The sequence below is a fragment of the Chlorocebus sabaeus genome, chromosome 3, assembly GCF_047675955.1.
Source record: "Chlorocebus sabaeus isolate Y175 chromosome 3, mChlSab1.0.hap1, whole genome shotgun sequence".
In the NCBI taxonomy this organism is placed as follows: domain Eukaryota; kingdom Metazoa; phylum Chordata; class Mammalia; order Primates; family Cercopithecidae; genus Chlorocebus; species Chlorocebus sabaeus.
Window position 1 is genome coordinate 417628 of NC_132906.1, and position 23986 is coordinate 441613.

The following is a 23986-nucleotide window of genomic DNA, read 5'->3' on the forward strand; positions in this document are numbered from 1 at the left end:
TATCTTTTGTACAAAAAAAGTGTACAGACTGTCACTTACAATCTGTCACTTGTGACAGATGCCTTCTAAAGCGACATAACATGGAGAAGGCTTAGCTTGATGTTTATTTTCAATGTGGCTTATAAATGACTGCAATGATGCGTCCATGTCCACACATGTGTTCATGTGTGCCAGGCACTGTGCCAGGTACTTTGCTAACAGTGTTGAGTCCTCACAGGGTGGGCGCTGTGGCCTCATTTCACACGGAAGGAAAATGAAGCGTAGTGGGGCGAAGGGAGCAGGTTCATAGAGTGGCACCCAGGCGCGAGGTGCTTGAGCAGCTTTGTGGTTTCATCATTTTAGTGGACGAGGGAGATTGTCTTGCTCACCACCGCCTTGCAGGAGCTAGTGACTGGAACCAGGCAGGTGCTCAGTAGATGGTCACTAAGTGGATGAATGTACAGTACAGAGAAAAAACACAGAGGCTACCTTTCTCGATCTTCAAATGGAAAGCTCATTTCTTCTGTTAGGAATGTGCTACCTTTTAGCAAGTGGAGGGTAAATGAATAATTAATGCAGTGAATAAAATCATGACATTTTCCCCACACAGAGTTTCCTCTCCTTGGGTGCCCTTCCTCCAAGGCTTGCACTATTTATATTTGAAGAGTGACCTGGAAAGTGTTACACAACAGCAGTGATAATGGAAAAAACACCTAAGTCGCTGCTTTAAAAGGCAGTTCTGGGCTGGGCGTGGTGGCTCATGCCTGTAATCCCAGCACTTTGGGAGACCAAGGCAGGCAGATCACGAGGTCAGGAGATTGAGACCATCCTGACTAACACAATGAAACCCCGTCTCTACTAAAAATACAAAAAATTAGCCGGGCATGGTGGCGGCACCTGTAGCCCCAGCTACTCGGGAGGCTGAGGCAGGAGAATGGCGTGAACCTGGGAGGTGGAGCTTGCAGTGAGCTGAGATTGCGCCACTGCACTCCAGCCTGGGCAACAGAGAGAGTCTCCGACTCAAAAAAAAAAAAAAAAAAAAAAAAAGGCAGTTCTTTTTACTGAGTGGATCTGTGCTGTTGCTCTGGACCTTCTGGTTGCTGGACGGGAATGTGTTGTAGACACACCACCACCAGAGGATCCCGTTCTTCCCCCAGAGGTTGAATGGGAAGTACAGTCTGGAACTATCCATAGCTGCTGCTTTCCAGTTTGAATTTTGTATTTGGACAAAAGTGTGGATTTGCTCAGTGATGTGTTTTTCATGCACAATTTCTGTCAATTCTAGTGGGAGCTGGAAGTCTCTGAGCGACCCATCTATCTGGATCAGACTAAGGCTGCCAGTTGGTCTTTCTGTGGTAGCTGACGTTTGGGAGTGAAACGCATGTGAATAAAGGACACTTCCTGGTTTTGTGGGTGTCACAAAGATCCAAGACATTGGCCTTACCTGACTAGTGGATCTTTCTAAGACCAAATCAAATCTCTATGAATTTAAACCTCAAGATAAAGTGAAGACCTGAGGTAACACATGATTTCCTCTAACAATTAGTCTGGCCCATCAAGCAGAATTGAGAGAAATACACACAGCCAGTGTATCCTTTAGCAAGACTCTTTTAATGACTTAAAAAGAACTTCTACCTTTTACAAATAATTGTGTTCAGAGACAGACTTTCAATCTAAAGAAAAGAGCAAGGACCTAGCTCTCGTGGCAGAATGTAGAAACAGAAACCTCCAGAGTGATCCCTGCAGATTCTAACGTGGCCCACCTTGTCCTCATATTCGGCCTGATCCTAAAGCTCTTACAACTAAGCCAATATCTGCTTGGATTCTTCCTGACAACTGGCAAAGATGTCACATTCCACTTCTTATCTCACCACCTCTTAACCACAAATTGGCCCCAGGGGCTTTCAAAAGGAAAAAAAAAATGTACAAGTTTGAGACTGTTTCTGTACTCCTGACTCATAAAACCAACTCTGAGAACTCTGGAACTCTTAGCTGGCCCTGGGGCATGCGAGCCGCCTGTGCATCCCTTTGTCCACCTGGAGGCCCGTGAAGACCTTCAGTGGAAGGAAGAGTGCGTCAGATCAGACATGTCTATTTCATCAGTCAGCCGTCGGTGACAGGCTGAATTCAGAGACCCAGGCCAGAGTGTGTCAGCTAAGAAATTTATCCAAGGATTCCAATTATGCTTAAAAAAAAAAATCCGACCAGAAGTAGTTAAAAAAAAATGTTTATATGTTAAGAAATGTTAACAGAGTAGCTCTAATTTGCTAATATAAAATAGCTCTGCCTCTATTCAAAACAGTTGATTTTAAAAGTAAGTATATAGTCGCTCTACTTATTATTATTTTAGATTGCTTTAAAAAGCATATGCGTCCCTATCTCTTTGGCAAGCACCCAGCGGTGAGGCACGCCCTGTACCCGCCGCAGCCGCCCTGGGGGGCTCCTCCGTGCGCCTCTCCAGACCCTCGGTGCGGGCCGCACACAGGGTGGCCGTGCCGGGTCGTCTCCCATACGCTTCCAGCCACCCTGCTTGCTTGTGGCTAAGAGCAACCAGAGATGCCCGTGTCAGACGAGTCTCCGGATGCTCGCGCGTGGTTGCTCGGTGCGCGCTCTTCAGAGGTCGCCGACCGAGCCCTCCAGACCGCTCCAGCCTGAGCGCCTCGGGACGCGGGCCGGGAGACCTCCGGGGCAGGACCGGCCTCAGGGGCCGGCGGGCGCGTCGTTGGGGCCCAGCAGGAGCTTGGCGCCCGGTTTGTCGATGCTGGAGTTGATGCTGTCTGCGTCCTTCTCCGGCTCGGGGACGCAGGTGCAGCCCACGGGGATGGTGACGTAGGCCTCGGTGTAGACGGACCGGCCGCCGGCGCAGGCGGGGGTGCGGCGCAGCACCACGGTGGGCATGTAGACCGGGGCGCTGCGGAAACGCACGTCCTCCTCGCCGAACAGCCCGGTCAGGCAGCCCCGGCACAGGCAGTAGGCTTCGGGCAGGTACCTGGGGTACCTCGCCGGGTCGTAGGAGATTCTGCAGGGAGAGAGCACGGGGGAGGTCACGCCTGGGGGCAGCCCCGCGCCGCGCACGGAGATCCCGGGTTGGAGGCACCGGGGAGGGCCTCGGGACGGTCCTGCCCTCGGCCTGCGGGCGCGCGTGCGAGGCCGGCCGACAACGGATCTGCCCAGCGCTTCCTTATATTTGAAATGACGGCGCATCTAACCGGCCCTGATCCAGGCCGGAAAACTGCTTCCAGAGACTGGGCTAATGTGCGCAGAAAAATAAAACCCAGGCGGCCTGCACGGGCCCACAGGTGCCACCAGAACAGGATGAGGCGCCGTCTGCCCAGGGCCCCGGAGCCGCTGCCTCCCGCCGGCTCTGCAGACCCCGAGGGGCGCGTCCACCTGGGCCTAGGCTGGGGGCAGCTAGGGCGGGTTTCAAGGACAGGCTTGGGGCAGGCCTAGAAAAAGGGGCTGGGGGAGGACAGCGCTGACTGGCCGGGAGCCAGAGGCCTGCGGGGCTCTCACGGGAGTGAAGGACAAGCGCTTTCTCCATCAGGGAGATTTGGTGCCGAGTGCCAGCTCTCAGTGATCTGTGAAGGTCAGGGGCTCAGGAAGACACAGTATTCTCTTCTTCCGTTTGTGTCTGAGGGACTGGAGCACGCCTGGGAGGTAACGAGGCTGGGAGTGGTGTGTTCTCGTCACTGGAAGTGGATCCAGTGCCACCTGCGTGCCAGGACCTAAGGAGGGAGTCTGCGGGGGGCAAAGGGGAGTGGACTGGTGTAGGAAGAGCCCAAGGCCACCCGCCAGGCTGCCATCAGAGGAAGTCGGTGACACAGGACTGCACCCAGCCACCTCTTGTGCTTGTGGAGCCCCAGAGGGACATTTCCAAGCACTAGGCCACTGTTTGAATGTGGGGGATGAGGTCGGACAGAAAGTCAGCAACGGGTCCAAGGCTTCCAGTCAGGGTGACCAGAGGACAGGGCGGCACAAGGATCAGGAGCTTGGCCAGGTGGCCTTGCTGGCAGTGCAGGCCCAGAGGTGGGAGCCCAGGTGAAGGCACTGGAGAGGGCAGTGGGGGCCGCCTGCAAAATGCACAAATTGTCTCTGAAGCAAAAACACAAAACACAATCTGACTTCATTTATTCATGCTTCCCTCCAACATACACCCCAATAGTTGCAGAATGTTTTTCACAGGTCTCATACCACTGCACTCCAGCCTGGGTCAGAGTGAGACCTGTCACCCAGGCTGGAGTGCAGTGGCATGATCATGGCTCACTGCAGCCTTCACCTCCCTGGCTCAAGTGATCCTCCCACCTCAGCCTCCCAAGTAGCTGCGACTACAGGTGCACACCACCATGTCCAGCTAATTTTTTTTTTCTAGTTTTTGTAGAGAGGGGGCCTGACTGTGTTCCCCAGGCTGGAAGAAATTCTTTTTCAGCTCCTCATGGCTGCTGTTTCTTCAGTTCTGTAGCTGGAGGCCTCTAAGGCACAACAGCTTGACCCATACCAGGATGGATGAAGCCATCCTCTCCCTCTGGCATCCCACATTCCAGGCACCTCAAAGTGGAAGGCCCCTTACAGGCCCCACAGTCAAGATGGCGCCTTCTCCAAGCCACTGTCAACTCCATGAAGTCTTCCTATATTTTAAGGTCCAATTCATTATCTTAAGAGTTTTCAGATGTCCTCAAATTCAACTCCTTCCTTCTCCATGTGTTCATAACCTGTGAACACCACACAGTCCTAGTCTGCCCTGCTCAGGAAGGGTAAGGACTGAGTTGTGATTTCTCTTGGTGCCCTGATGTGCCTGTCACAGCGCCTTCTAGAGGAGAAGCCCCAGAGCCAGGAAGCAGGCGAAGCTGACCCTGGGCCCTACCAGCTTCCTGTTCTTTTTTTTGTTTTGTTTTTTGAGATGGAGTTTCGCTTTTGTTGCCCAGGCTGGAGTGCAATGGCGCGATCTCGGCTCACCACGACCTCCGCCTCCCAGGTTCAAGCGATTCTCCTGCCTCGGCCTCCCAAGTAGCTAAGATTATAGGCATATGCCACCATGCCCGGCTAATTTTGTATTTTTAGTACAGATGGGGTTTCTCCAAGCTGGTCAGGCTGGTCCTGAACTCCTGACCTCAGTTGATCCGCCCACCTCTGCCTCCCAAAGTGCTGGGATTATAGGCATGAGCCACCGCACCCGGCCAAGCTTCCTGTTCTTATACCCTGAGGTCGGTATAAGACCCTGACTTAATGTTAGAAGGAAAAGGAAATCCTAAATAGGATTTGTAATATCTCCAATCACTTTCAGCATTTATCTAACAAGTATCTGAGTGTTCTTTCAGGCAATGGGGCTAGAGATGAAATGTGTACCCAAGGACTCACTCTCTGGAGATAAACATGTAGGTGAACACAGAGTGCGCTCACTCTGCCCATGGCCACCGGTGGCTCCTGGGGGATTTATCCAGGTGAAGAAGGGAGAAGGGCATGGCAGGCAGAAGTCAAAGCACAGGGTCAAGGGACAATCACCACCAGGAAGTACAAGGAGAAAGAGTGCCCCTCACATGGAATTTCAGAAAGATCCCTCAGACTATGGGGTGGAAGATGGTCTGGAGCCCCAGAGGGAGCTCTTGGCTAAAGGCAGAGTTTTAAGTTGTCCATTGATAGATGGTGGTTAAATAAGGGGGCACATGGAGGGAGAACAAATAGAGGCAGAGGAGAGCAGAGTACACCAACTTCCCAGGGAGAAGGCTGATGGTGAAGACTGGGTGCATCCTCGGTCCATGAAGGGGAGAGGCTTGAGGGGGCTGGGTCAAACCTGAACTTGAACCTGATGGAGCCAAGCTACCAGAAATAGAGAGAAATGACACTATGAGGACGTGACCAACAAAGGACAGAATGTAGGAAACTTGATATGTCCCGTGTTGTTCCGGGAGAAAAACAAGAGGGAGGGAACCTACACTTGAGAGCCCCGAGTAGAGGAACACAAGCTGGGGGTGTCCTGGCTGGGCCCACACCTGCCATCCTGGCACAGCAACATGAAGCCAGCCGCTTCCACTCCCAGTATCATCACCAGCACAATCAGTTATCAAACACATGCAACCCAGACTCAGGGACATTCCACAAAACCAGTGGCCACTAGAGGTTGGATCCCAGGGCAGAAAGGGGCATTTGTGGACCCCCTAAAGAAGGCCTGCGGGGCAGATAACAGTGTCATGTCTGTTCATTTCCTGATCTTGCGCATTTTGCTGAGTGATGATGCTGACATTTGGGGAACCCAGGTAAACAGTATATGGGAACTCGTCCTAATTTCACAACAGTTGTATTAGTTTGAAATGATTTCAAAATGAAGTATTAGAAAATAGAGAAAATCATGTATGGGACAATCACAGAAATTTGTGAACACGAGTATGAGCATGTGTGTGAATGTGACAGGTGTGTGGGCAGGTGTGTGTGAGCGTGGGTAGGTGGGTGTGGGCAGGTGTGTGTGGGAAGCTGTGAGCATGGGCAGGTGTGTGAGCACGGGCTGGTGTGTGTGTGGGTGTGTCAGTGTGGGCAGGTGTGTGTGGGTGTGTGGGGGCAGGTGTGTGGGTGTGGGAGATGTGTGGGTGTGGGCAGGTGTGTGTGGGTGAGTGTAGGCATCTGGGTGAGTGTGGGCAGGTGTTAAGTGTGGGCAGGTGTGTGTGGGCAGGTTGTGAGCGTGGGCAGGTGTAGGTGGGTGTGTGGGCAGGTGTGAGCATGGGCATCTGTGAGCGTGGGCAGGCATGTGTTAGTGTGGACAGGTGTGTGATCGTGGGCAGGTGTGGGTGAGTGTGGGGAGGTGTGCGAGCATGGGCAGGTGCGAGCATGGGCAGGTGTGAGCATGGGCAGGTGTGTGGGGGGCAGATGTGTGAGCATGGGCGTGTGTGTGAGCATTGGCAGGTGTGTGGGTATTAGCGTGGGCATATGCGTGTGGGTGAGTGGGCAGGTGTGTGAGCATTGGCATCTGAGAGTGGGCAGATGTGAGTGTGGGCAGGTGTGTGTGGGTGTGTGAGCGTGGGTGGGTGTGTAAGTATGGGCAGGTGTGCGTGAGCATGGGCGTGTAAGCATGGACAGGTGTGTGTGTACTCACACGCACGTGGCATGCAACAGCCTGGAGCTGTGGTGAGCTATTTCGGAGGTGCACAGGGGCCCGAAGACCACAGCAGTTAGTCTGGATGTGATCTTGCTCCTGGAAACTCATGAAGGGCACTGGGCAGCTGCACGTAAGATGTGGGTTTGGAAAGGCTGTCAGAACAGCACGGAGGATGTGCCGCAGGAAAACCAAAGGCGGGCGGGTCAGGCATTTCTCTGTGGACTCAGTCTCTTCACCGGTGGGGTGAGTTTGATGTGAGGGCATTGCCCGGCCCTCTGAGTTCTCATCACCTGGGAATGGTCTTTCCGTGTCCTCGGTATGTAGGTAACTGCTCATATTTCACCATTGTTTGGGTTCTTCATGAACAACTGTCACTCAGGCGTCACCCCCGGTAGTTTTGTAGGTGATAACTGACAGTCGCTTGGATGCGGTGAGGGTCAGAGTTTCATCCGCCTAAAAATACACAGCGCAGCCCTCCAGTGGACTTGGGACTGAAATTGCCGCCACCGCTGGGATGCCTCTGGACTAAGGCCTCTGACAAGACACCTCCCCCGATGGCTGCCTGGGCCATGGGAGATCAGAGGTATAAACAGGGGCGGGTTTCAGGCTGTTCTCTCACAATGGGAAGGTGCCACTAAGGGGGGTGCCATGCATCTACCATGCCCTGCTGCCCAGGGTGTGGGGGCATGAGGCCTGCAGTCCCAGAGAAGCAGAGAGACAAGGCCTGCACCTTCGGAAGGACCCAGCGGGGGCCTGGGAAAGAGGTCATGAGAGAAGCCTGGGGCCCTCGCTGGCACAGACAGAGTTGAAGTCCCTCACCCCAGCCTCCTGCCTGGGGTCTGGGGACATCAACAGCTAGGTGTGCTTTTTGGTTAAGGAAAGCTGCCACCAAAAAGAAACAGCAAGAAACTGCAACGGGAGCCTTTTCTCTTACCAAACATGGACAAGCAACCGAGCAGAGTTCTGCCCTGTGCCGCACCTCCTGTGGGCAGTCATTCTTTTGTCTTCACATTTTCTGCGTGCTGCTCTGCGGAAGCTTGGCACGGGGGCACGCTTGAAACACAGCAGGTTTTTCCCTCTGATGGGATCTCTGAAGTGTCCCTGGCCACGTGGGAAGCTTGGCTTGAGAGAGTGACAGGTGGCCCGGCTTAATCCAGGAACAAAGGACGAGTCCTCCAGGGATGATTAGAGGTGATGGAAACCGAGCTGGGAGAGGAATGTAAGTGACAGCAGAGACAGAAAAAGAGCTCTGCCCCTGGGACCGGACGTGGTAGGAAACAATTTGAAGCGGCTCCGGAGATCAGAAAACAATGAACACATTCCGAGGGAGGATTGGGCCACCTGACGTGTCCTCTAACCGATGCCCAAGGAGGATCGCTGGGGCACTGGTTGGCACACGTGCCTTGATGTGGCTCACCCTCCCATCTTGCAGAACATGAAATGGTTTCAGAGCAGCAGGGGCTCAGGATGACTGTTTATCTCACAGCAGTCGAAAGACCCCAGCCCAGGAACAAAGTGGGGGCAATGCCTTCTCCAGTCCTCGCTGGAACCCACAAGCACCTAAATGTGTCCGTGGAGACAGCCTGCCTCGGTAGCATGGCTCACCACATCTGAAAGTCAGTGAGTTCAACCCAGCAGACTCTCTTAAAAAGGGAGGATGGAGTAATGAAGAGTCTGGGACCTAAAACTGTAGCCCAACTTAGTCACTACCAGTAACCTTGGGCAGAGAACTCCACCTTGCCTGATTCTTTGCAAAGTGAAGGAGATGGATTTGATGAGCATTTCCCCCAATTTCCTGACGGTGGGACTGATAATGTGACATTTTCACCAATGTTTTATCCTTAGAAAAGACACTGGCAATACATTGAGTCTCTAAGGTCTTGGAAAATTCCAATTAATCTATAAAGTCAGTGCAATTCTAACCAAATCCCAGAAAGATTGCTCTGAGAACTTGGCAAGCTGATCCTAAAATTCATAGAGAGAGATGAAAAGGGCCAAGAATACTCAAGACAATTTTGAAAAAGAATGAGGGGGCAGACTCACACCAGAAGATCTCAAGACGTTATACAACCATGGTAATACCAAGACATCCGCTGTCCTTTGGGGACACTGAGGGACATGTAGCATCCCTCTCCAAGAGCTGAGAGTCCTCTGAAAAACACTAACCTTTGCAAGAGATAAGGCGGCGGCACAAACAAGATTTCTAAAACGTGGTTTTCAGACCACCTGCATGAAGCCTATATGGGACTCTTGTTAAAAATGTAGGTTCTGGCAAGGTGCGGTGGCTCATGCCTGTAATTGCAGCACTTTGGGAGGCCTCTTGAGCTCAGGAGTTCAAGACCAGCCTGGGCAACGGTGAGACTCCATCTCTACAAAAAATATTTAAAAGAATACAAATGAGCCAGGCGTGGTCGTGCACACCTGTAGTCCTAGCTCCTTAGGCTGAGGTGGGAGGATTGCTTGAGCCTGGGAGGTCGAGGCCGCAGTGATCCATGATCACGCCACTGCGCTCCAGTCTGGGTGACAGAGTGTAACTCTGTCTCAAAAAAATAAAAACAAAAAAAGATGTATAGATATATCTATATCTCCAAAACTTTTAAGTTAAAAAAAAATTTAATGCAAATTCTCAGACTTAACACTACACCCAAGGAGTCGGAAGCTCTCCACACTAACAAGCTGTCCAAGTGATCTGTTTCACTCATTTAAGCTGGGGAGTCACGGATTCAAATGAATCAGCAGAAACCCATTTCTGGCTGCACAGTCAACCACGTAAGCGCTATCCCTAGAGGCGAGCTGGCCATTGGCTAACCTCGGATCTATCGATTTGCAGCTGATGGCAAACAATTGGATGATGGCATTTTCCCAAGTGGGTGTGAATTTCAAGACCATACCGGCCCAGGACTTTTTCTACATTTCCACCAATGAGTACATAAGGTCATTATTAACCCAGTAAGCAATCGGTGTTGCCAATGGGATGGCTTCCCTGGAGGCACACAAATGAGCTTATAAAAAATAGTAATCAGTGTCCCCCCTGACCCCCAGAGATTCTGAATCAGTTGCTCTAGAGTGGAGCCCCAGTTGGTAGTTTTTAAAAGCTCCCCAGATAACTCTAATAGACAGCCCTGGTATAGGCCAATTGGTCTCTGTGTTTAAGAGAAGTAATGAGTCACGAAGACAGGTTTGTGTTAGCCTTCCGATCTCTCATTTTCCCTTTGGAACAGGCCCAGCAGCTGGGAGGGGGAACGGTTTTGAGACCACAGGGGAAGGAAGGGGCAGGACCGCCACGTTGGAAGCACTGTGTGCAGCCAGGCCGGCTGTGGGGTCAGGGCTGGGTATAGTAGGGCTCTGTTGGCCGGCCAGGGAGTAACTGGAGACCACAAACAGCTTCCCTGTTGCCAAGCTGTGGCCAGCAGACCCATCAGCTCCACCCTCCTTCCATGCGCTAAGGCCCCAGGGAGCCAAGGATCTTCGATATGTGCTGCCAAGAAGCTCTGAAAAATGCTTTTCTGGCCCCTACAAGAAAACATCAGTCGTGCATTTCTCATGAAAGAGGACATGGAAAAATCAGCCTGGGATAGCAATGAGGTCTGCCCAGGGCACTCATCCCCACTGGCTTCCCCAGGCCAAGGAGAACTAGCGGTCAGTCCTGCCCTATCTGGGGACTGAGGTTGACTTTGGTGCGATCCTGAACTTAACATCAATGTCAGGGCTCCAGAATGAACCCTGCTCCTCTGCCAACTGACCGGCTCTGGGCTATTAGGAGCAAGAAGGCTTAGCCTGCCCACCCTCTCCTGCCACTCATGAGGAAACTGAGGCACCAACAGAGTAGCGGACTTCTCCAAAGTCTTCCAGCTCTCCTGGGTTAGCCCAGCTGCCTGCACTGCCCCACAGAGCCAAGCTGCCTAAGCCTCACAGTAATAACAGACGCGGTGCTGCGGTTCGTGGCTATTTAGCAACCAGCCAGGTGCTTGGTAAATGGTGAAGCTACAACCAGGAAATCCATTTATTCTGGGGAAAGTTGTTCATCTGGGAGGTAGTGGAGGAGGAGAGAAAGACTAATGCTTTGGAAAAGAATTTGGAAGATAATTCAGAAAAAAAAGTTTTACGGAGGGAAAGGGAGGAAAAGAAATGAGAATGAGAACCCACATTTCTTGAAGGGTTTTATTCTTTTGTCATGGCAAATGCCACACATTCATTGCAGCTGGGAAACATCTCTTCAAAGGGAAAACACGACTCATGCCCACGGGCTGGCTCAGCTATCTGCCCGGGGGAAGCTGCAGAATCTGGGTTCAGAGCCATCTTTGAAGTGTCTGTCCTTGGGGCAGGCGCCTGTGTGCACCAAGGTGGGAGCCCACCCGACCGCCAGTGAGTCAGTTGTGGCCACAACACTGGTTATGAGGAATAATCGCTATCACAACATGAGTCTGGACTCTAATTCTGGAAGAGTTTCTGGCAGTCTTTTCTCTTTGGCCTCTTATTAATTTAGCGAGCATGTGCTCACTGCCAGTTTTTCATGTGTCACTTCTGGAAGACAGACACTATAAAGAACTTCACTTCATGGCATGTGTGGAACTTCCTGAGTTTGCCCAAATCATTCTGTTGGCATTAGGGCACACGCATTTTATTCAGGTGAGGAGCATTGCCAGAGGCGCTGATGGAATGAAATATTATCATCATCCCTGGTTACTCTAAGAATGCTATAGTAATACCCAGGCAGTAAGTGGAAAATAACTATCAAAGCAAAATGAACATACCTATTTTCAGAAAGAGAGACTTTAATCCCATGACAATGCTCCTGACAATGCTTTTATTTTTACCCTGTGAAACCGTGATAGGTGCAGTAGAGCCTGCTGTATTTTAAGCAGCTGGGGCAAGGGGGGAGTAGCGGGGTCTGTGCTGTGCCTTGGCCAATTCAAGGTCATTTATGCACACAAACATTTTAGGGGGAAAATACCAATATTTCTTAAATAAGTTGCTTTAAGCAACGAATGTCTCTTTTTCTCCAAGAATGAATGAGGATGAACAATGCCCCGCCGGCCTTCTCACAGGATGTGACTGAGACTTTCCCAGCCAGGCAGCAGAGCCCCCTCTCCTTCACTCTTCCTGTCCATTTCTCTACGCCCCCGTTTTCTCAACAAAGCGTTATCATTAGAGGACGGCGGTGAAAGGACGCTGCACCTGCGCTCATGTACTGTGTGCAGATACCCGTGAAGGCGAGGCTTGGTTTGCTTCAAGACCTTAGAAAATAACCCACAGTTTGGAAGCAGGGAACCGAACGTTATAAAAAAGAGGGAGGGAGGGAGGAAGTTAGGAAGGAAGGAGAGAACGAGAAAAGAAAGGTAAGAAAGAAAAGCACCTCCCATCCCCGAATTCCGGAGACCACGCGGTGGGCGGGCCCGGGAGCCGGTGCGCGGTGCTGCCCCCTGTCGGCCACAGACGCCACTGCAGACACCTTCGCGGGCCGGTGCCCAGGACCGTGGGGACACGCCTACCACGGGGGTCTAAGCCTGCGGGGTGGGTTTTTTTTTTTTTTTTTTAGGGTCAGCACACACATTTGAAAGTGCATTAAAGAGAGGCGTGCATTTGTTAGAGGGGTAGAGGATAAATGGGAGGTTTTTTTTTTGTTTTTGGGAGGTTTTGCTCTGCCGCCCAGGCTGGAGTGCAATGGCGCGATCTCAGCTCACTGCAACCCCCGCCTTCGGGGTTCCAGCGATTCTCCTTCCTCAGCCTCCTGAGTAGCTGGGATTACAGGCACCCGCCACCACGCCTGGCCAATTTTCTATTTTTAGTAGAGAAGAAGTTTCACCATGTTGGTCAGGCTGGTCTTGAACTCCTGACCTCAGATGATCCACCCGCCTCGGCCTCCCAAAGTGCTGGGATTATAGGCATGAGCCATTTTTAAGATTCCCGGCCTGGAATCTTAAAAAGAATGATAGCTGTAGTGAGGATGGTCTTCCCTAACATACTCCTAATCTCTCTAGCTTTCTCTAATGTTATAACCCCTTTGATAAATTTTTTAAAAAAGATTTGATGGAGAGAAAGTGATGCGAACAGTACCTTGTGACTGCAGGAGGAGTGTCAGGGTCTGTGGTTCCTGGCTATATTCCGGGGGGCCTGCCCACCAGCCCCCAGACAATGTTTGACGAATGAATGTGACCCTGGGTTTCAATATCTGTCAAATGGAATAATTAATGGACAGCCCACTCGGGAAACAGGATGTTTGAGTTAACTAAACGTAAGGGTTAGAGGAGGGGTAAGTAAAAATATCCTTTTTATAAATCCAACCTTTCCTGATGACAACATTGCTAAAATACAGCATTGCTAAATACCAGATGATGGACTTACCGGAGCATGAGGGTCACAGTGAATGGGCCATTGCTGAACTGCCCACAGGTAACTGGAAGCTGAACTTGGGCACACGTAGGAAGTAGGGGATGTCCTTAGGTACACTGAGAGCCGCCAATCTTCACAGCTGTATAGTATTTTATCTGACTAGCTGCCTATTGGGGGTCGTTCAGGTGACTTCCAGTCCCGGGCTATTACACATCTGTATCCCAAGGTGGCGCTTTTCAAATGAAATCCCTGAAGGGAATTTATTTTCTTCTGATTTTCCCTCTTCCCAAATGTCATCTGCTGAAAGTTCTGGTAACTTGGGTTCTCCACAGGAAAATACCGGCTTCCTTCAGCCGGGGTACCTGCACTGGGCTGCTGGGGAGGGTCTCATGGCCTCTTCAAATGCCGCTGGTGACCTGCTGTGTCTATCTGAAAGTCACTTGATCTCCTATCCCCTGTTCTCCCTACCCTCCTTTACTCTCTGCTATGGTTTGTGTCCCCCCAAGAGTTCATGTGTTAAAAATCCAACTGCCGTGGTAACAGTGTGGGAGGTGGGGCCTTGAAGAGGTGATTGCATCAGGAGGGCTCTGCCATCCGAGGAGAGGTTCCTGGTAAAAGGATGAGTTCTGCCCTTCCCTCTTTGTCACTTGCTTCCACCTTCTAGCGTGGGAGGACTCTCACCAGATGCCAGCACCACACCCTTGGGCTGTTGGGCTTTCCAGCCTCCAGAGCCATGAGTCAAATACACTTGTACTTTTTTTTTCTTTTCTTTTTTTGAGTTTCGCTTGTTTCCCAGGCTGGAGTGCAATGGCATGATATCAGCTCACTGCAACCTCCACCTCCCTGGTTCAAGTGATTCTCCTGCCTCAGCCTCCTGAGTAGCTGGGATTACAGGTGTGTGCCACCATGCTAGGCTAATTTTGTATTTTTAGTAGAGATGGGGTTTCTCCACACTGGTCAGGCTAGTCTTGAACTCCTGACCTCAAGTGATCCACCCACCTCGGCCTCCCAAAGTGCTGGGATTACGGGCATGAGCCACCGTGCCTGGCCAACTTGTACTCTTTACAAATTACCCCATCTGTGGTATCTGTAATGGCAGCAGAAAAAAAAAAAAGCAAAGGACACTCCTTGTCCTTTTCTTTACCTCCTGACTACAGCTATCCACAGAGTTGTTTACTGTAAAATAAATTTAGGTGTAGTTTCTTAAATTGTCAGAGGAAAGGAGTTAAAGAAAAAAGTAACAAATAAGGCCTAAAAATAAATTACTGCACATTATTCATAACCTAGAGAAAAGTTATCTTTAGATGACTACCAAAATTTGGAAAACATAAGCCGTTAAAAAATATTCAGAGTACTGTACTGGTAGGTGTTTATCTCTGGGGTTTCATCAGAAGTGAGTGATGTGTATCTTAAACTTCAATAAACCTCAGTGTTCTTACAACATATTTCTTAATATATCAATTTGACTTTTAAAAACTTACTGAGCAATCCAATTGACTTTATTTTTGGCATTTTTGTTTTTAAAGCTAAAGAGAAACAAACATTATGCCACAAAGTAAATGAAAAAATATTTTTGTATGCTGGAAGCTGAATGTTGTTTTCTAACAGCACACCGGGTGGGACGTGGGCTAGACGGAACCAGAGAGGTCCAGGAGGAGCTCCTGACTCTACTATTTCCTGTCTGTCACCTGGGGCCAATGCCTTCATCTCTCCAGGCCCGGGCTCCTCACCAGGAGCACAAACCAGCCGTGGAGTTGTAGGAGCTCTGAAAATCCACCCAGATGTCTGCAGTGCTTCTTTAGGAAGCCCCAGAGCCTTTAAGAGCAAACGGTGCCCTTCAACCAATGTTCTTGGTATGTCCCAGACTGTTGTTTGTGCTGAAGCTTCATTTTCTCAGTGTCTGCTTTTTCCTCATTGTTGGAGAATTTCCCTTTCTGCTCTCAACTTAAAAATTAACATGTCTTTGGAATAAGAATTATGTGCACGTAGCAGAAAATGTAAAAGATACAAGAGTAAAAAGTAGGTCTCCTCCCCAACCCCAGCCTCCAGAGCCCCTCATAAGAGGCACCACAATACCCCCGTTCTAAGGATGCCTGTGTGTGCGTATATATGTAGGCGTTTAAAACAGAATTTGTCGTATGTACATACTATGTCGTATTTTCCCTTTTAAGATAGAAACGGCAGCATGCTAGATACGCCTTTCCCCGCTGTGTATTGGTGATTGATTGATCCACTTATGACTCTTAGAGCTGCCTCTTTCTTTCTCACAGGGTACAGTGTCTGATTCCGTGCGCCTCATTCCTCCTCACAGGGTACAGTGTCTGACTCGGTGCGCCTCGTTCCTCCTCACAGGGTACAGTGTCTAACTCAGTGCCTGTTGGGGGTGTTTAGGTGGCTTCCAATCTCTTGCTATTACAGCAGTGAACACGTATCCTTGTACGCATATCATTCGGCACATGGGCAAGTGTATCTGAAATAGTCAAAGGGTGTGTGAATTTAAAATCTTGATATTTATACCAAATTGCCCTCCATAAAAGTTGTGCTGATTCATACCCCTGTAGTTGGATGAGAATGCCTTTCCTTCACAACCTTGCCAACGTAGCCTGCTGGGCGCCAGGAAAAAAAAAAGGGCTGCTCAGTAGAGTCTCCACATGCACTTCACTTATGCCTGAAGCTAGCGTCCCTTTCTGCATCAAGCGTTTGAGTCATTTGACTTTCCTTCCCTGGGAACAGTCCCGATCTTTGCTCATCTTTCCATGACGTCGCTGGTCCTTTTCTTACTGATTTGTGGGAGCTCTTTGTGCCTTGGGTTGCAAACATTTTTTCCCAGTTTGCCCTTGTATTTTTCTTACTTTACTTTGCCAAGAAGAAACGGTGTATAATTATGTAACTTCATTTCTCAATCTTGTCTTCTGTGACTTTTGGGGACTATGAGCAGCTAAATAGGGCCTCCTCCACTCCAAGATTATAAATATAATTGCTTGTGTTTTTCTCTACTTTTGTGGTTTTATTTTTTACATTTAAATCTTTGATTCATCTGGAATTTATTTTCACAGAGGAGTAAGACCCAGGCTGTCCCAACACCATTTACTGAATGACCTATCTTTCCATTCCATCTGTATGGGAAGCCACCTTCCAAATGCCTATTGTAAAACTTACCCACCTAAAGTGATCCTTGCTGTGCCCATCAGTACTCCTGATGTTCAGTCCATCTCCCCACCTGTCTTTCTCAGCATTCTCTCTGACTGCTGTGCCTTTAGGGAGTAGGGGCTCAGGCCTGTAATCCCAGCACTTTAGGAGGCCAAGGCAGGCAAATCACGTGAGGCCAGGAGTTCAAGACCAGCCTGACCAACATGGCGAAACACCATCTCTACTAAAAATACAAAAATTAGCCGGGCATGGTGGCATGCCTCTGTAATCCCAGCTATTCCAGAAGCTGAGACAGGAGAATTGCTTGAACCCAGGAGGCGGAGGCTGCAGTCTGCCAAGACCATGCCACTGCATTCTGGCCTGGGTGACAGAGCAAAACCGTGTCTCGAAAGAAAGAAATACCACCTGACACTGTGCCCAGCCTGCAGGTGGGCACTCTTCTACCCAGGCCCCACCCTCAGACACTCCACCAAGGAACAAGCCCTGGCCTCGCACTATGGCTTACACCTGCAATCCCACACTATGAGAGGCTGAGGCAGGAGGGTCACTTGAGCCCAGGTATTCAAGATGAGCCTGGGCAACAAAGCGAGACCCCCATCTCTAAAAAACAAAACAAAACAAAACAAAAATTAGCCACATGTGGTGGTGCACACCTGTGGTCCCAGCTACATGGGAGGCTGAGGTAGGAGGATCCCTTGAGCCTAGGAGGTCAAGGCTGCATTGAGCTGTTTGTGTCACTGTCCTCCAGCCTGGGTGGCAGAGCGAGATTCTGTCTAAAAAAAACAAAGCCTGGCCTTCCACAAAACCTTTCAGTAGAGGCTCCACACTTCCGTGGGCTCACTTTTTCTTTTCCTTTTTTTTTTTTTTTTTTTTTTGAGACAAGTTCTCACTCTGTTGCCCAGGCCACAGTGCAGTGGCCCAATCACAGTTTACCACAGCCTCAGCCTTCCTGGCTCAAACTTCCCAAGTAGCTGGGACCACAGGCAAACATGACCACACCTGGCTAATAGTTTTCAATTTTTTTGTAGTGATAGAGTCTCATACTATGTTGCCCAGGCTGGTCTCAAACTCCTGGGCTCAAGTGATCCTCCCACCTCTGCCTCCTGAGTAGCTGGGAATTTACAGGTGTGAACCACTGGGCCTGGCTGGGTCTCACTTTTTCTAATCTTCTCAGTAACCCAGGAGATGGTGAGAGGTGATCGGAGGGAGAAGGGCAGAGAGGGCTCTCCTGGCAGGAAAATGCATGAGCAGCTTTGGCAGTCAGCAGTCTGGAGTCCCAGCCCAGCAGCCATCCCCTGAAGACTGTCTTTCCTTCAGCAAATGTAAGCCACCCACCTCTGTTTGCCCATGGGGAGTGATCTCATCACTGTTGCTAAATAATATGAAAAATGATGCACACGACACCTTCAGCCACCTGCTGTAACTGTCACTCCTGCTCCTGGGACCCCCCAGCACTGAGGCTCCACACATGGGCAGATCTGGGTGGCCCAGACCGTGCTTCTGGAACCCTGTGCGTCATTCTCATCCATAACCTCCCTCTGCTCCCAGATCCTGCCTGGGGCGACACAGGTGTCATCTGTAGCAAGGGCAACTCAATTTAAATTCCCACACACAGAATGCCAGGGCTGCTAACTCTCAATATGTCCTGCAGCCCTGCTCTGTCTTCTGAGCTCCAACCAGTCATTGTCACCTGTACGCCTTTCAGGCAGGCAAAACTCAACAGGCTTGATACTAAATTCATTATTTCCTCCCACAACACTTGTTCCTAAGTCTGTTTTCCCATTTTGCTCAAATACCATCAACAACCCGAGCCAGAAACACGGGAGACGTGCCTTTGGGAGGCTGTGTGCTACTCTTAGGCCCTCGGCCCAGCCTGTAGGGAGCCATGGGTTTGCCTGAAAGTTCGAATCTGATACAGAAAGATGCAGGGCCAGCAGCTTCTGTCCAGAGAAGTTAGACTCTGGTTCTGAGAGATTCCCCATGTGGCTTCAATCCTATTTGGCATATCAGAGGCATACCACGAGGTTAGAGAAAGAAGAATGCCATAGCCCGTCCCTTCGGGTCCTGGAAATGGAGGGAAGAGAGAGGAAAAGCAAGAGCACCAAGACACCAAAATGAACGGCACCATGTGTGTGCCCTGCAGGATCCAGCTGAAGCACAGGAGTGAGAAGGGCGGGAGGGTCCCACCCAACTTCCCCGTGGGCAGGGGCTCTGAGGGGGCTCTGCCACAGTGAGCTTGGTCCTCTGTAGAGTAGCCAGGAGGCCCTAAAATTGGGCTTCCCAGGACAGCCTAGGGGTCCTGTGTGTGGTCGAGTAAAAGGAAATCTCCTACCCAGCAGCCGGCAGGGAGAGGCTCCGGGGAAGCCCAGATGCGTTTTAGACAAAATCATCACATGTGCTCTGACTCTCCACAGCACTTGTCTTCTTAAAGAGCGTCTTTCACGCTGGTCCTAGTCTCCCCTTCCCACCGCGCTGCCTGAGTGAAGCCCTAGGTCCTTTGGATGGAGCGTTGGAGCGCGTGCATTGTCCAGTCCATGCCCCAGTGGGACACCCTCCTAAAGCAGAATGGCTGTATGGCTTCCTCGATCTCAAGTATCAAGGCTTTTTTTTTTCTTTAATTTTTATTTTAGAGACAGAGTCTCGCTCTGTCACCCAGGTTGGAAGGCAGTGGTGCCACCACAGCTCACTGCAGCCTGAACCTCCTGGGCTCAATCAATCCTCCCACTTAAGCCTCTGGAGTAGCTGGGACCACAGGCACGTGCCACCACACTTGGCTAATCCTTAAAAATTGTTTGCAGATGCCGGGCACGGTGGCTCATGCCTGTAATCCCAGTACTTTGGGAGGCTGAGGCGGACAGATCATGAGGTCAGGAGATTGAGACCATCCTGGCTAACATGGTGAAACCCCGTCTCTACTAAAAAATACAAAAAATTAGCCATGTGCGGTGGCAGGTACCTGTAGTCCCAGCTACTCAGGAGGCTAAGGCAAAAGAATGGCGTGAACCCGGGAGGCGGAGCTTGCACTGAGCCGAGATCGCGCCACTGCACTCCAGCCTGGGCAACAGAGCAAGACTCCACCTCAAAAAACAACAAAAAAAAGTGCAGAAACGGGATCTCGCTATGTTTCCCAGGCTGGTCTCGAACTCCTGGACTTTAAATCCTCCCGCCTCGGTCTCCCAAAGTGCTGGGATTCCAGGCGTGACGGTGAAGCTCCGCATTGCTGACAAGGCCGGGATCCAGCTCCTGCGCCTGTCTCCAGCCTCACATCGATGCCCATCCCACAGGCAAACACCTCGCCTACACCCCCCGCCCGCCTTGTGGCTCTCCCCATTTTCCGAGCGCTTTGTCCCCCTTGCCATCAGCGGTCCCCTCCCTCAGCACTGCCTTTGTAGGCGACTTGCTCTCCTCCATCAAGACTCAGCTCTCTCACGAAGCCTTTCTTGACCTCTGTGGCCCTGTGAGCCTCGCCCCCTCGGGCAGTTCCTCCTGCTCCAGCTAGAGGGAAGACGTCACAGGTGCCTGCTGAGGACACCCCGCACGCTGCCTGCACGCCCCCAACTTCCCCAGCCTCCCCCTTTTGCAGGCTGTCCCTTTCTTCTGAAGTGACCTCTGTTCCATGACCAAAACACTCTCCGAACTGTTCGTGTCACTGCCTGGTGCTGTGGTTTCCTTCCCAATCCTCCCCACTCCTCCCTTAAGCTGTTAAACTAGAGGTGCTCAGAGGGCGCCTCCCAGGGCTCCGCTCCAGCAGCCTCCGGACCACAGGGGCACTCAGGGAATATGTGGACAGTACCGCGCACCCCCCAGCAGCACTCCCCGGGCCCCCTGTGCAGAGGACGGTCCACATCACTGTGTCCACATCACGGAAGGGTCCCTGGCTAGTGCCTTGTGGACCCATCCAACCTGGCGGAGATTAGGTGTTCGAGAGACACGTATTGCATAGGAACTACTGGAGGGTAAGGAGGGGAAGCGGGACTCCTTGAGGGGAGGTGGTGGGGGTGGGACTTCGCGGTTTAGGAATTGTCCCCCGGCGCTCCAACTGCCCCGCCCCACCTCACCGCAGCGCCTCCAGCACCCCACCCTACCGCACCCCACCCGGTCTCGCCCCGCACCACCCCACCCCTACCTGCTCCGCCTCCCCCGCGTGCCACGCCCCCTCCGCGTCGCCCCGCCCCACCCATCCTGCCCGCCCCGCCTCGGCCCGGCCCCACCCACTCTCCCCGCCCCGCCCTGCCCTCCCCACCTGCCGGGCCCCGCCGGGACGCGCCCGCCGCTCACCTGTAGGCCCAGGGCGACACGCTGCGCAGGTTGGTGGGCGGCCGGAAGCGGCGGTCGGCGGGCCTGCCCCCTGCCGGGCAGCTCGCGTTGCGCGCCTGCTCGCGCGGCCCCAGCTGCAGCGTGTGGTGGAAGGCGCTGAGCACGCCGGCCGCCAGCCGCCCGTACAGCTGCTCCAGGAGCTCCTCCGGCCGGTCCGCGCAGCCCCGCGGCCGCGCCGGGCGCCTGCCCGCCCTCGGGGCGCCCGCGGCCCAGCCCGGCGGCAGCGCCAGCAGGAAGCCGGCTACCAGCATCCAGACCTGAGGGACACGCCACGCTCAGCGCCCGCGCGCGCCGGAGGAGCCCGCCTGCGCCCCGCGCCCGTGTCCCGCCCGCCGCGCCCGGAGCCGGCGGGCGCCTCCCCTCGCCCCGCGGAGCCGGAGGCCGGCCCGGAGGATGGGAGCCGCGCGGGCGGGCCCCAGAGCGCCCTCCCCGCCTGCCCGCCGCCCGCGGGGTCCCCGGGGCCCAGCCCGGCGCCGGCCCGCGCGCCCCCGGCCCCCGCCGCCGCCGCCGCCCCGAGCCGGGCGCCGTACGGGGGGCGGGTGCGGGGCGCGCGTGCACGTGTGCGTGTGCCTGCCGGGCTGCTGCGCCGCGGGCTGCGAGTGCTTGTGACCCGCCGCACCCTCACCCCCGGGCGCGCCATCCCTGTGCCGCCGCCAGCGAGGGAGCCCCGGAGCCTGAGACGCCCGGACCCGCCGCCTCGCAGACCCACCCATGCCGCCGCGCCTCGTCATCCGCCCGCCCCCGCCAACGCACGCGGGGTCCGGGGCCCGCTTTTCCGCGAGAAGCCCCCTGTGGTCTTTCCTCGTACCCGGGACTCGGACCGAGGAGCCGACTGAGCGAGGTCGCCGCCCGGCCTCACGGACACAGAGCGGCTCTGCACGCTTCGCCTCCAGGGGCTGAAAACATTTTGTCACTTGTGCAGTGTACTCACCAGTGCCCCCAACATCTTCTTCCCCGAAAACGCTTTCAGATTCGCGCCAAGGTGGGGCGACGCGGCGGCTCTTTAGCGGAATAACTCGAAGGGCCACGCGAACAGGCGCTCCCGGGAAGCCGCGAGCATGCGGCGGGGCGCCCAGGGCCTGGGGTCGCGCGCTCCGGGCCTGTGCTGCGCCACGCAGGGGGAGGAGAGGGCTGGCCCTGCCGGCCGCGGGTGCGGGCCCGACTGACTGAAGGAGGAGTGGGGACTGGCCTGGAAGTCTCCGGAGCAGAAAAGTGGGGCCGACAGGATGGAGTTGGGGGAGGCCGAGTTTTGGCTCAGAGATTTCTGTTAAGGAAAGCAGTCCAAGAATGGAATAGGCCCCCTGGAAGAGGAACGCACTCAAACCCGGAGGGGTTCTCCTTAGAGCTACCTCTTTTGAGATTCCGTGCTTCGAGGAAATTAGAGATTTTTTTAAATCTCTTTTTTTAACAAGGTGGGAGGAGGCTGTTTCTCCTTTCTCCTCAACAACGTGAAATGATCCTGTGCCTCTATCCAACAACTGTAAAACGAAGCACTGCATCCTTCCCTGACTGGCACTTTCATGGCTGTTCACGGGCATCTCTTGGCCTATGACGACGATGTTGGAGAGTTCCTACCCCGTGATAACTGAGTTCTAAGTGCAAGCAGTCACGTGAAATGAGCCTGATTGTCTGCGAATGAAGAAACTAAAATGAACTATATTATATACTTCGTAACACAAGACAACGCGCTCGTTCATTCTGCAAGTAAACGCTTAATGCTTCCTAGGTGGCAGGCTAATGAATATGATCATTTTAAAGCAGTCGTGCTTTGAAAACAACCCATCCCAGCTGTAAGCTTTTTGAAAGTGTACAAATTATGTAATTGATGACTCCTTAAATGGTTTGCAGCTTTGGTATTTGACTGAATTGTAAACCATTAGTTAAACTACATTTCAGTTGTGCTTTGTAAGAAAAACACTTTTCTATGCCTTGAATGTTCTATAACTAAGGAGCTTGGTAATCTGCTGAAAATCACACTGAAATCTCCAGTTTAAGCGATTAAAGCAATTTACAGCTCTTGGCAAATACTTGTTTTCGGTTATAAAACACTTTTTTTCTGACTAGTACGTTGTTCATGTTCTTTGTTTACGTTCCACTAAAATGGGAATAAAGGTTTCAGTACTCAAATGCTGCTTAGTTTTTATTGGAAAAAAGGAAGCGTGGGAGGCTTTTAGGAGAGTATCATTATGAGAGTTTCATAGAAATACTCTGTCTCATTTCCGCATCCATTCCTATATGAGGTGACATGGTACCAGACTTAGTTTTGTATATTATTCAACAAAATATTTTCCACTGTCTGGTAACATGGCAACTTCTCTCGTTTACCCCGCTGCTCCCCCACCCCCACCCCCCGCCATTACCTTGGAAGTGGGAAGGAAAATACGTACTTTCCAGCAGTTTTCATTACAAGTGACTGAAAATGCTCACAGTTTTGTTTTTTGTTTTTTCTTTGAGACGAAGTCTAGCTCTGTTGCCCAGGCTGGAGTGCAGTGGTGCAATCTCGGCTCACTGCAGGCCTAGGCGGGCGGATCAAGAGGTCAGGAGGTCGAGACCAGCCCGCTCAACATGGTGAAACCCCGTCTCTACTTAAAAAATACAAAAAGCCGAGCGTGGTAGCGCATGCCTGTAATCCTAGCTACTCAGGAGGCTGAGGCAGAGGAAAATGCTCACCTATGACCATACGACGACAGTTGAGATGGGAAATAAAGACCATTAGAACTAACACAGTCACTTAGAACTCAGCACGTAAATCGTCTCTGTGGAGGTTACGGTGCCAGGAATGATCAGCAGGAATAATAGTAGATCCAGGAGCTGAAATCAGTGAATCAAGTGAGTGACCAGGAACGTGACAGCAATGAGAAGCACTATCAGTAGGAACTGTCGTCGTATGGTCATATCCAAGGTTTCGTCGTCGCCACTAACTGCAGCATATCCGAACATCTGATTTCAAATATCCTATTCCCTGACACAGGTACCTTCTGTTTTCGCCCACTCCTGCAGTTCTCTGCCGTCATCCAACCTTCTCCCACTTCTCACTAACCATTCCACCCTGGAGTCCTTATGTCCTTTCTTGTCTAGTTTAGATTTCACAGTTCGACACTCACCACACCCTTGCAAACACCC

The 23986-nt window shown here is 52.1% G+C and overlaps 2 protein-coding genes across 5 annotated transcripts in view; one reads left to right on the forward strand and one right to left on the reverse strand.

Moving 5' to 3' along the window:
- The window catches only part of EEF1AKMT1 (EEF1A lysine methyltransferase 1), a 91380-nt gene that overhangs the window by 49551 nt on the left and 17843 nt on the right, over window positions 1-23986 (forward strand). The window contains exon 5 of one of the 3 annotated variants that reach the window (XM_008021648.3): window positions 1265-2297. The exons of the other annotated variants lie outside the window; for them this stretch is intronic. Coding sequence (XP_008019839.2) covers window positions 1265-1284 — 20 coding nt within the window. The 3' untranslated portion in view covers window positions 1285-2297. Of the gene's footprint in view, window positions 1-1264; window positions 2298-23986 lie in introns of those variants that run through there. 3 annotated transcript variants of the gene reach the window in all.
- On the reverse strand, window positions 1572-22027 carry IL17D (interleukin 17D). 2 transcript variants are annotated; one of them, XM_008021644.3, is made up of 3 exons: window positions 21795-22027; window positions 20825-21120; window positions 1572-2998 (listed from the first exon to the last, which is right to left on the reverse strand). In XM_008021644.3, the coding sequence occupies exons 1-3, from the start codon at window positions 21807-21809 to the stop codon at window positions 2680-2682; spliced, it is 630 nt and encodes a 209-aa protein (XP_008019835.1). In that variant the 5' UTR covers window positions 21810-22027; the 3' UTR covers window positions 1572-2679. The 2 variants fall into 2 exon arrangements, with proteins under 2 accessions (XP_008019835.1, XP_037842860.1); XM_037986932.2 differs by lacking the exon at window positions 20825-21120.